The sequence below is a fragment of the Macrobrachium nipponense genome, chromosome 13 (genome assembly GCF_015104395.2).
Source record: "Macrobrachium nipponense isolate FS-2020 chromosome 13, ASM1510439v2, whole genome shotgun sequence".
NCBI lineage: Eukaryota > Metazoa > Arthropoda > Malacostraca > Decapoda > Palaemonidae > Macrobrachium > Macrobrachium nipponense.
The window spans coordinates 80,440,451-80,452,495 of NC_087206.1; the positions used below are offsets into that span (position 1 = coordinate 80,440,451).

The window sequence follows — 12,045 nt, forward strand, 5'->3', positions numbered from 1 at the left end:
CTTAGATCTTCTGGTAAAACTGATTGTAGATCTTTAGGTAAGACTGTTAAGCTGTAGCACTTAGGTCTTCATGCAAGATTGGTTGAAGTAAAGTGGTAAGATTGGTTGAATTTAAAGCCTAGGCTTTCATGCAAGATTTGGTTCAAGTTAAGTGGTAAGATTGGTTGACTGTAACGTTATATCTTCTGGTAAAACTGGTTGAAAATCTTCAGGTAAGACTAGTTGGTTGTAGCGCTCAGGTCTTCATGCAAGATTGGTTAAGTTAAGGGATAAGATTAGTTGAATTTAGAGCCTAGGCCTTCATGCAAGATTGGTTGAAGTTCAGTGGTAAGATTAGTTGACTGTAGCTCTTAGGTCTAATGGTAAAACTGATTGAAGATCTTCAGGTAAAACTGGTACTAATAGGAGCATGTTACCCCTTAAAGTAAGCTATTCGATTGTATGCAACCCCCTATAGGGGGTTAGTGCCGTCAGTTGCACCTCATGCAGTTCACTGTAGGCATTACTTCAGGTTCTTTGCAGCGTCCCTTTGGCCCATAGCTGTAACCACTTTCATTCCTTTCACTGTACCTCCATTCATATTCTCTTTCTGTTGCCTGACTTTCCACCCTCTCCTAACAATTGATTCATAGTGCAACTGCATTGAGGTTTTCCTCCTGTTACACCTTTCAAACCTTTTTGCTGTCAATTTCCGTTTCAGCGCTGAATGACCTCATCATAGGTCCTAGCGCTTGTGGTCTTTGGCCTGAAATATATGTTCTATTCTACTCTTAAATACTTTGTATTCATTTTGTTTTTACTTGTAATGACGATGAAAATTTCCATTTTTGCAGCCACTTGTGACCCCTATAGACACCCCTTGTGGCCACACCTTTTGCCGTCCCTGTCTTCTGTCTTTCCTCACCGTCCAGCAGAGTTGTCCTGTCGACAGGAAGCCTCTGTCCCAGCAGCTGTGCAGTCCTTCTTCTCTCGTTCTTAAGAAGTAAGTATCCTGCTAGAATCCTACCTTTAAGGTTCCTGTGCTTAACGGTTGTGAAAGTATATTGAGAGGTTTACAGTATTTAAAATTCACAATTTCCCCAAAAACTTAACACACTGGCTTAATAAAAAGGTTATTCATTTACCAATAGACATCATACGATGAAAATTCACTTGCTTAGTGGTTGGGAGAGAGCAGCCGAGTTATATATTTACAAATATTATTTATTTCCCTTCAGAAGCAACATTTACTGTTAAATAGGTTAACAACGAACCAATAAGGTAGAATGTCCATTTGTATCTATTGTAGAAGGAGTAGGACCCACTGTGTTTATGATATTTAATTTACAAAATTCATGGGGATTCTCAATATAAACCCACTCCTTACTTTTGTGCTGAATTTAAGAGGAGTTCCCTTTCCACTTAGTTAATGCCCTTCAATAAAGTCCTGTCGATTGCAACTCGAAATAAATTTTTCAGTGTAGAATTCTTTAATGCTAGTCCTATTTATGATGATAAAGATAGCTTCATGGATTTAATCAATTTTTTAGAACATGAAAGTTATCTGTGCTTAAAATCTTCCTTAGAAGGTCAGTCACAAGTTTCATGGCTGGATTTTGTCGCAATCAAATTGCTTTACAGGGCTGGGACTTTGAGAGAGCTTTCCATTCTGGTACTTGACATGTGTACTTTTTGGACGGAAGTTGTTTTCAGCCGAATTCATCCAAAACTTTCCATTTCCTTCTTTTTAATTGAAACTTTTTTTTCAGGCTTCTTGAAAAATTAAAGGTTAAATGCCCAAATGTTGACCATTGTGATATGGAAATGCCCCGGGGAGATTTAGAGGACCATCTTAAATACAGGTAAGTGGTTTAACAGGCAATTGTCGTAATGCTTTTCAATTTCGGTTGAAATCCCAAGACTTTAATCTTTTTTACTATTCTTTTTTACTGAAAAGTTGAGGTTTTATTGCTCGGCATATATTTTGAAAATAAGGAATATCTTCTCAAAGTTAGTGAAGTAAAATTACTGAGATAATATTTTGTTCTCCAAAATCATCCCTTTTTAGGGGTGAGGGACATAAATGTTTAATTTTCTAAGTAAAATTTAAGTTAATTTGCCCCGTAGGGGGATAGTGCCGTCAGTGCACCTCATGTGGTGCACCGTAGGCATTATTTACGGTTCTTTGCAGCGTGCCTTTAGCCCCTATCTGAAACCCCCTTTTCGTTCCTTTTACTACACCTCTTTTCATTTTCTCTTCCATCTTACTGTCCACCCTCTCCTAACAATTGATTCTTAGGTGTAACTGCGAGGTCTTCCTCCTGTTACACCTGTCAAACCTTTCACTGTCACTTTTCGTTTCAACGCAGAATGACTTCATAGGTCCCAGTTCTTGCCCTTTGGCCTAAATTCCATATCCAGTACAATTCATTCAGGTAATTTGAGATTTGAGGAATCAGAATTAATAACTTCAGCCTCTAAATATATCGTTAATGTCGACGGACGAAACTAGCTAATTCTCATGCAGATGCTCATGTGATAAGGATCGGTAAATATTTAGAGTTTTGTTCTGTATACCTAAGGTCATTAAGAAAAAAACGATAAATAGTTAAAGAAGAAACCGATATATTCAAAGAGAGTGACAGACAGAGTGACAGACAGGGTTCATTCTTTTATAAAGAAATTCCGAAGCTTTTTATCAAATTATTTTTGGGGGGACGCTCCCCATTTTCAGTTCCTGTTTGACTTTTTGATTTTTTAATTCATTCCAAGTCGAGGAGCTCATTTTAAACTATAAATTGTGTGCAAGATTATTCTAGGCGCAGTCTCTGGGTTGAATTCGTTATTCGCTGACTGCGTTTTTATGCAAATGTTCCTTGACTTCGTGAATTATTGTCTTCCCAAAAAGGGTTTAATTTTTTGGGCAATTTTTTCCTCGCTAAATTTTCCAGAACTGAAGAGCCTTTGCCTCATTAATGTTTCTTCTCTCTGATTTATTCAACATTGCGAGTTTTTTTATTATTACGAGATTTTATGCCAAAGGTCTAACCATGTCGTGCAATTTGAACTTCAAAAATTAAAGTGAAGATGCAATTCATTACTTAAACTTTTATACTATTTCTTTTTTTTTTTATAGACTATTTGCATTCTAATGTCTATTAAGCGAGAATCTCCTTCTTTCTAGATACTTACTACTTACTATTACTTATTCATTATTAGAACTTTTAATGCATTTCTATTCTTAATAATACGACGATCTCTTCTTCTAAGATTTAAACCTTTAACCCCCTCCTCTTATTCGTCAATAATGAATATCAATTAATATCTTTGGAAGCTGAGGGTATAATAATAATAAATTGTGTGTATTTCAGATGCCCTGGGAACTGGGTATCCTGCCCATATTCAACTTCAGGCTGTGATTATCGAGGACCTCAAAGATCAATGACTGCCCATAGTGCCTCCTGCTCCTACAAAGACCATGGTGAGTGTTATAATGACATATATATATATAATGAGAGAGAGAGAGAGAGAGAGAGAGAGAGAGAGAAAAATTCTTAAAAGTACTTGAATAAGGTTTTCTTTTTATGGTGTCCACATTTGCACAAATTATCCATTATCTTACATTAAAATATAACATTTGACATTCAAAATTACCGGAGTATTTTCCATCGGAAACTGTGTTGTTTTGTTTTATTTTGTTTTATATTATCCCTTTAAATCTCTGGCCCGCTGAAGCTCTCCCGTGATTGACAGTAGTTTTGTTAAACATTTTAACACAAAACCTACAACACGTAAACAGTATGTTAGAAAGAAGTGTTTGAACTTTTCTTCAAATTTTGCTCCGTTTAAGCGGAACGGAAACACTTGGATCCATGTAATCTTTTATTTTAGGGTTTTTTCTCCAAGAATCGATAATGACAGGTGATTATGTGATTTTAACTCTGGCATTAAGGAGTAAATGTCCCAGTCATTACTGAAAGAGAACCGTTTCTCAAAGTTGGTCACTCCTGAAAAGGCAGTTGCTTGATTCCAGACTCGGAATTTTCATTCATTTTGTCCGAAAGAAATTACTTCGTATATTAAATCCTTTTTTGAAAATTGATTATGAAAACTTTAGGTTTTAATTGTTTTATATATTCATGGTGAGTTAAATTCTGTTGTACTTGGATTTTAAAGTTCATTCATGACCTCTTAAGTACTGATCCCTGGTAAGGCTTTAGTAAGAGCTCAAGTAATTCTGGGGAAGTGAAGTTCTTAACCTCTATGTAAGAATTCGTAGAAACTCTCATGACACAGATTTTGTAAATGATGGATGTTTAAAAGTGACTTTTTAAGAACCAGTTATGAGGCATGGCTGAGATTTTATGATTAATGGCGACGGTTTCAATGTATCTTCCTGGAGCGGGACTGGAAGCTACTTAAGACTTTTCCAGAAACTCTTCAGAAAAACTGGAATCGAGTTCGCGCATAATGTTTAAGCTGCTTTGGTAATGCCGTGCTTTGGGCTTAGTGGTTGAAGTAAAACCACCAGCAGTTAGCATGATAGATGAAGTTTAGCTTAGAAAAAAAATGGACAGAGACCTTTCTAAAGAAATTTGGAGGAACTTGTGCTGGAAACTTATCTGCGGTTGGGGACCAGACTGAGGTCTCGGTTAAACTTAAAAACTTTGTCGCATTGATTTTTCGGTCCATTTTTTCTTTCCGGCGTCTCTCTAGAGAGGATGAAGGCGTTTCGTTTCAAACTGGGCGTTTAAGTTAATGATCACTGTTTCTACGATACCCTCCAGCATAGACGTTTCGTCTGTAGATAGGTTGAGCTTTGTAATACTCTCTCTCTCTCTCTCTCTCTCTCTCTCAAGACTCCTTAACAATCGACCACTCAGTGTACACGTGTTTAGTGTGAGTGTTTGTAATAACTTGCATAGGGTGTTGTGTATTTCCATGAACTGTATAATCATGTTATTCATATTTCTAATATTCGAATTCAGTCATTAATTATTTACAATTTTAATTCAGTATGTTAATTTGCAAAATTCTAATTAAGTCAAGTTTAATCATATTTACGATGGCAAATGTGTTTATCTATTGTCCTTGTAAAGTAGTATATATGCAAGTTTTAAGGTTTTCCTCTTTTCTCCCATTTCCAGGAGTGTCCCGGCCTCCAATCCTGGAAGGGGAGATCAGTCATGTGGAGATTCCCCGGACACACACAGCCCTTGGAATTGCTATTGTCGGAGGTTCCGATACACCTCTTGTAAGTAATTGGTGGTTCACAGTTGAGTTCATCTCGTATATTTCCCAACTTGAGGAAGGGAGACGGCCTCGAGTGCATTGTCAATTTTTGCAGTTTTTTCCTTGGAAAAAAAACTTAATACTGAGTTGATTGGATCACAAGCAATATTTATGGTATGATCCTAATCTTTAACATTTTATGTGATAGCCACATTAGGCTGTTTAAAGAGAGTTCTTTGGTAGTGCTCAGAAGATTTATGCTATTTTTCATACCAGCTTTAGTAAAAGTTAGACATCTTGTTATGTACGAGCCTTAAGTTAAGAAGGAATAACGGCTTTAATAGCATTGCTTAACTTGAGGCTCTGATATAAATAAATGGTTTGGTAACTTGAAATTTAGATAAGCAGTGCTTTTGAAGCCATTATTCCCTTTAATCTAAATTTCAGGGTTATCAAATCATTCATATTTGTATCAGAGCCTCAAGTTGAGCAATGCTATTAAAGCAGTTATTCCCTCTTATCTACATTTCACGGTTACCAAACCATTAAAAGTTTTGTTTGTTTTCCAGCGCTGTGTGGTAGTCCAGGAGGTATTTCCAGACGGGCCAGTAGCTATGGATGGACGATTACAGGCTGGGGACCAAATAATTGAAGTAGATGGACAACCCATGTCATCGGCTACCCATCATGTTGTCTGCCAGGCACTTAGGAGAGCTCAGCCCGTTTTAAGACTTGGAATCTACCGCGAAAGGATTGAAACTCAGAGGAATATTTCAAATAGCAGCACTAATCCAATTCCTACAAATTCCTATCAACCACAACCAGGTAAGATGGATGGATAACTACAAGAGGTTTTATTTAAAAGTATTTTGTTGCATTTCACATATCTAATTTGTCACAGTGTACACAAAGTATTTTTTACATTTACCTTTGTGGCAGGTGAAGCTATGATGGTCACCCTGAGAAAGGAGAGCAGTCGTCAACTGGGCTTGAAGTTGGGTGGACGCCGTACGGAGCCTGGAATCTTCATCATGGAGGTTATGGAAGGCTCTGTAGCAGCTCAGGATGGTAGACTTCATCCCCATGATCGTATCTTGGCTATCAATGGTGTTGATGTACGGTATGCCAGACTTGATAATGCTTCTAGGTTGATCCAACAGACTCGTCATCACGTGAGTCTCGTTGTGAGTCGCGGTGCAGCTACCAGTGTTGTCGATTCGCCAGGCCCCCCACCAGAGTATCAGCATCTCTTCAGGCGTCCAGATCCAGCTCTTCCAGTTCATCACTGGCGTACGAAGTCGGCACCTGACCGTTTGGTTCCAAAGTTAGAATACCACAACAAAGAAATGAACAAGACCATTGGAGATGTTGGTGATGGCCTCGGGAGTGAAATTATGGGTAGTGCCGACGACCTAGGCCTGTCGGCATCTTGCGAGTCGCTGGATGAAAGGGGATCATCTGTTTCTAGGAAAGATAATTCTCTTCTGCATTCAAATGGATCACTAGCATCTCCTGGGGAGCAGCATAGTAGTTCTCTGGGTTCACTGAATGGAGTTGGAATGCAATACCAAAGCAATGGATCGTTAGGTTCGATGGGAACTCCTCTCCATCAGAGTTCGGGTAGTATATCTTCTGCCATGCGAATTGGTGATCCCCTTCTCGAAGAAGACGTAGGTCCTCCAGCCCTCCCTCCGCGGCACAGGCACGCTCTTGCTCGAACGCGGTCCAGCGAGCAGTTGGAGCCCCACGAGTCGAGTATTGACAGTCCACGCGAGACATTGCCGAAGCATCAAAATCTTGATAATTCTGGACAGAGTACTGGATCTGGATTTTCTGGTGGAGTTCAAGGTGCAGATGTTACAGATGGTTCAACATGCAGCAGAATGAGAAGTCGTCGATCTCGCGATTCAAGTGACATGTCAGATCTTGTTCATGGTTTTAGGAGGTCCTTGCGCATTGACAGTGCTCAGCTGCATCAGAAAACTGTAACAATATCAAAGGTAATTAGCATATTAGATGTACTTAAACCTATATTACCTTGATAAACCATATAATGTTAGTTACACTTAATTTAGGTTTGTCTTAATATTAAGTTTCTCAGTATCTGAAACTATTTCGTCTTAATAAACCATATAACGCAGTTTGCCCATGTCCTAAAATATTTCCCTTGTAGAGTATGAATTCCCTTTGATCATTAGTTCTCGGAATGACTTTCAGGCTGGGAATGAGAGTCTGGGCATGAGAATTGGAGGAGGAATTGGCAGTAATGAAGGAGACACGCCCATCTACATTGCAAACATCAACCCCCAAGGTCCTGTGGGAAAATCAAAACAAGTCAAGGTGTGTTTAAAAATCTTATTTAATTCTTTTTAAGGTTGTTGAAAAGTAAGCATTACATTTTAACCAGGAGATAACAACGAACATATGACATATCTAAAGCTTTATTTATGTACTTTAATGTGATTAATAATGTGATTAAAGTAAGTAGATTATCGTTATAATACCCTTTTCGTAATACAGACCAGTTAGACATGTCTCTCTGGTCTCACCTGCTTACTAAACTTTTAAAAACAAATCCTCAAGATTTATCATTGCAATCACAAAGAAAAGCATTCGTTTAGTGTACAGCTCTTTTAGCTTTAAATAGCCTGAATATACCAACTTACGAGGGAGGAAAAAGATTCAAAAGCATGAAGGAAAATTAACATTTTCCTTAAGAAAATCCATCATTCCCTGTAGAACCAAGGTTGCATCATCAATACTAAAATGCACTTACCGTGCCAGACACACAGAACAAGCATCATGAAGATTTAAGATGAATGCCCCACATGCCCATCTGTTAAAATATTCTAAGTTCCTGCCGAAGCTTCAGTTGAAACTAGTGTGAAAAATCATTAGTGAAGGAATCACATGACTGGGATATCAGATCTTGTGATGAAGATATTGTCTACATCAAAAATGCCACCAACATGGAAAGCACAGAGCTTGAGAAAATTGTTTAATCAAATATATTATGCCATTAGAATGAAAAATAAATGATCCATACTACAAATGACAAAGAGCCAATTTTGGATTGGCAACTTGGAACACGCCTGCCCAGAAGATAGATGCCTTGTGGAGAGGCAAAGATGGTCCAGGCAAGAGCAATGGTGTCACGTATTTTAGTATTTTGCTAGATGGTGCATCTCAGGAAGGCTGTTGTATAGAATGACAGGCTTGTAATGAATAAAATTAATGTTGAATTTTAAATTTATACTAGTTTACTTTATACTAGAATAGAAGAGTAGAAAGTACAGAATGTTCAAAATTGGGACTGCTTAAGTTCTTTTTGTGTAAACTAATATTTGTTAACCTTTTTCAGAAAGGAGATGTGTTGCTATCCGTCAATGGGCAGTCTCTCCTAGGTCTAACGCATGGTCAGGCAGTAGGTTTTCTGAAAGCTACAGCTGAACTAGCAGGGGTGACACTATCGCTTTTGGATGGGCCTGAAACATCACCAGGTTCTGCAAACTTCATACCATCTTGGCTGTATTGGCAGAAGCTTCCCCGGTCACTTCACGTATCAAAGAGCGTCGTCTTGCATCGATCACAAGGTGCTTCACTTGGATTCAGCATTGTTGGAGGATCTGATCCTCAGAGAGGGGACGAGCCCATCCATGTGCTGTTTGTTGTGCAGTCTTCACCAGCTGCTGTTGATGGTAAACTTCGCTGTGGTGATCGTCTCCTTTCGGTGGACGGCCATTCTCTTGAAATGGTGCGACACGCGGCTGCTGTCAGTCTTCTCAAGCAAGCTGGGCAGAGAGTTCATCTGGAAGTGGTCTCTTGGCTAGGGACTGAGCTGTAGAAATTCACAAATGTCTCGTTTTTTTTCTCTTAACTTTTGATTTAAAATTAAATAGTATTTTAAAACCGATAAAAAGATTAGAATTCACAGTCTTCCATACTAAAGTAAGTCATTCAGTTTCTCAACTCGTACAAACGGTACATAAAGTCAAGGCTCTACAGGCATTAGGGTTGCACTGTATGCATTTACTGTTCCCAGGTGTTGCAGGGATATATTATAGTGCCTTCTGTATTCTATGATAAAGTATGGTATGAAATATAAATTCAGGATTACCTTTTATCCTTTCAACTACAGTAGCTGTGATGTCACATAGGGTTCCTTTTGAAGAACATACTAGTCCTGTTTGTCTTAGGGGCCAAAGGTGGTGGGAATTAGACCTTCTAGAATAATATACTAAAGGTGTCTTAGGTCAAGTCCTGGTGCCTTTCTTCTTGTAGGAATTTTTTACCTGTAAATAATTATACAAATTATTAAGATGAACACTTTAGGTATGACACGGAAAAACCTCCATACTGGCGAACCTTCAGAATACATCATAGAAAATAATAGTTTTTGTTGTATTATCCACATTAGCTTAGATAGGTTTGTTTTTTTGTCATATTTTCTGTAACTTGTCAGTCTTGTCCTGTACAGTGTACCAAATGGAGATTTTTCATCTTGCTGTTTCAATGTTTGTAGATTTAGAATGTGCTTATTTTGTTGTGCTTATTTTGTGGCAACTATACTTACGAGAAATGTTCCTAACAAGTCATGCTAGATTTACACCAGATAGGGATTATCTGCCTTATTATCTATTTTTTCACAGATCCAGGTTTACATTGTTCTTATATATAACAACATCATGTAGGTGATATTTAAAACTTTCTAAGACTCCACTGAACAGTTTTTATTTTCAAGTTAACTTTGAAATAAAATAAACCGTCAAACAAATTTATTCCAAACACCAACATCAACTGAGATTTTATGGCAATTATTTATTTTACGAGTATGAATGCATTTTTAAACCACGTTGCCTTTGATAAGACAGTTATTAATTGATGTTTTAGCCAAATTGTTGTAGCCATAGTAAAAAAAATTACTGTTAGCATAGTTACATTGTCGATGTGTTACATGGTTAATAAACTATAAAATTCCATTCTTTTTCAATCGGCCCCAGTGATATTTTAGTGACGAGACATTGTGAAAGAAATTCGAAGGAAAAAAATCTAAATTATGGTATTAACTGTTAATAAGACTCATAAGCACTTTTAAGGACAGTGCCAGTATTGAGCAAAGCGTAAGAAAGTATAAACTTAAGATGTAAATCTAAGATTAAAAAAGAAAAGAAAAAAGGAACCATCTTTTGTCTGACAAGATATTATACTGGAAAGCGGCGACATATCCGTTATTCTATCGAACACTGTCTTTAACGGTATAAGACTTTTACTATCTCAGCGCCTAAGTGGCGTGATCGGTATGGTATTGGCCTGCCACCTCGGTGGCCGCGAGTTCGATTCTCTTGCATTTCATTGAGGTGTGCGGGTTGTGTATTTCTGGTGAAAGAAGTTCTCTCGACGTGGTTCGTAAGTCACGTAAAGCCGTTGGTCCCGTTGCTGAATAACCACTGATTACATGCAACGTAAAACACCACACTAACAAAACTTCACTTTCACTCCCAGTTTTGAAATGATAATAAACCATTACGTTTCCCCACAGTAGGGGGGGTGGTTGTTTCCGTCAGTGCACCTTATGCGATGCCCTGTAGGTATTAATGGAATGTTCTACGCAGCGGCCCTTCGGGGCGTACTTTAACCCCTTTCATTCTTATTACTGTACTTTCGTGTACATTCTCTTCTATTTGCTATCCACCATCTCCTAACAATTGTTTCAGTGTACTACCTTCTTACTATCAATTTTCTCTATCAGCGCTGAATGACCTCATAGGTCCCAGCGCTTGGCCTTTGGCGTATAATTTATATTACATTCTATTTTATTTCATTAATTCTTTTTGGGCTCATATGTTTCTTTTTTATAATGTTAACAATACTACTATATACCTTCTCAATTGTAGCGCTGATTGCAAAGAAGTGACTAGAGCAATTAGTAAAAAACAATGCATTGTAGTACGTGACGAATCTCCTTACCTAAGCGTTTGATGAATTCCTTTCCATCCACATTCAAAAACAGCTGACACAGCGTCAATTACCGTGGAGCGAGGTCGTCCATCATTCTGCTATAATTATTCATCGCAAGTGTTACGTAAAAACCGAGGTGCCAGCTGCTAAGGACGATCCTGGAAAAAATTAATATTGTACAATAATATGACGAGCGAGAAAATAGCGTCTTCTTTGCATTTTTTTTTTTTTATGTTGTTAATAAGGGATATCTCTTTATTCTGTATTTCCCTTTACTTGTTCTACTTCCTAAAGGACACCTATATGATATTCTTTGGAAGGTTAAATGTCAAATCAGTGGACTCTTTGTGGGAGGTGTTCCATATGGATATGATTAATAATAATAATAATAATAATAATAATAATAATAATAATAATAATAATATAATTGACAGCCAAAAGGAAAGTTACTAAAACGGCTAGGAAACAGAATTATTACTCTACACACAAAACTGCTTTTTATACATTAGCGTCCATGGTTGGGCTGTTACTGCTATAGTAGATTCACATCAACCGTGCATCTGATGTCTAAGCCAGTCCCTTACGACGCTCCTGATTGGCTGTTGATAAACCAATCACAGGGCTGGAAACTCTCAGTCTCTCTCGAGGGTTCACTTGGGTAGGATCTATGTTCCACCTCTTTCAAAAGTATCCCTCAGGAGAGGTTTAACATACATCCTGCCTATGTGAACTCTCTAAGAGAGACTGAAAGTTTCCAGCCTTGTGACTGGCTTATCAACAGCCAATCATGAGCGTCGTAAGGGACTGGCCTGGACATCAAATGCACGGTTGATGTGAATCTACTATAGCAATAATAAAATATAGTCAGATGGAAGG

General features: G+C 37.9%; 1 protein-coding gene across 6 annotated transcripts in view; it reads left to right on the top strand.

Annotated features, from left to right (window-relative positions):
- LOC135225888 (ligand of Numb protein X 2-like) overlaps positions 1 to 10,190 on the top strand; it is a 668,030-nt gene extending 657,840 nt beyond the window's left edge. For all 6 annotated transcript variants that reach the window (XM_064265461.1, XM_064265465.1, XM_064265463.1 and 3 more), the window contains 8 exons: positions 834 to 982; positions 1,749 to 1,841; positions 3,351 to 3,460; positions 5,127 to 5,233; positions 5,781 to 6,036; positions 6,151 to 7,211; positions 7,429 to 7,551; positions 8,573 to 10,190. In XM_064265461.1, the coding sequence (XP_064121531.1) occupies positions 834 to 982; positions 1,749 to 1,841; positions 3,351 to 3,460; positions 5,127 to 5,233; positions 5,781 to 6,036; positions 6,151 to 7,211; positions 7,429 to 7,551; positions 8,573 to 9,055 (2,382 nt within the window). In that variant the 3' untranslated portion in view covers positions 9,056 to 10,190. The remainder of the gene's footprint in view (positions 1 to 833; positions 983 to 1,748; positions 1,842 to 3,350; positions 3,461 to 5,126; positions 5,234 to 5,780; positions 6,037 to 6,150; positions 7,212 to 7,428; positions 7,552 to 8,572) is intronic.
- Positions 10,191 to 12,045: the final 1,855 nt, after the last annotated feature.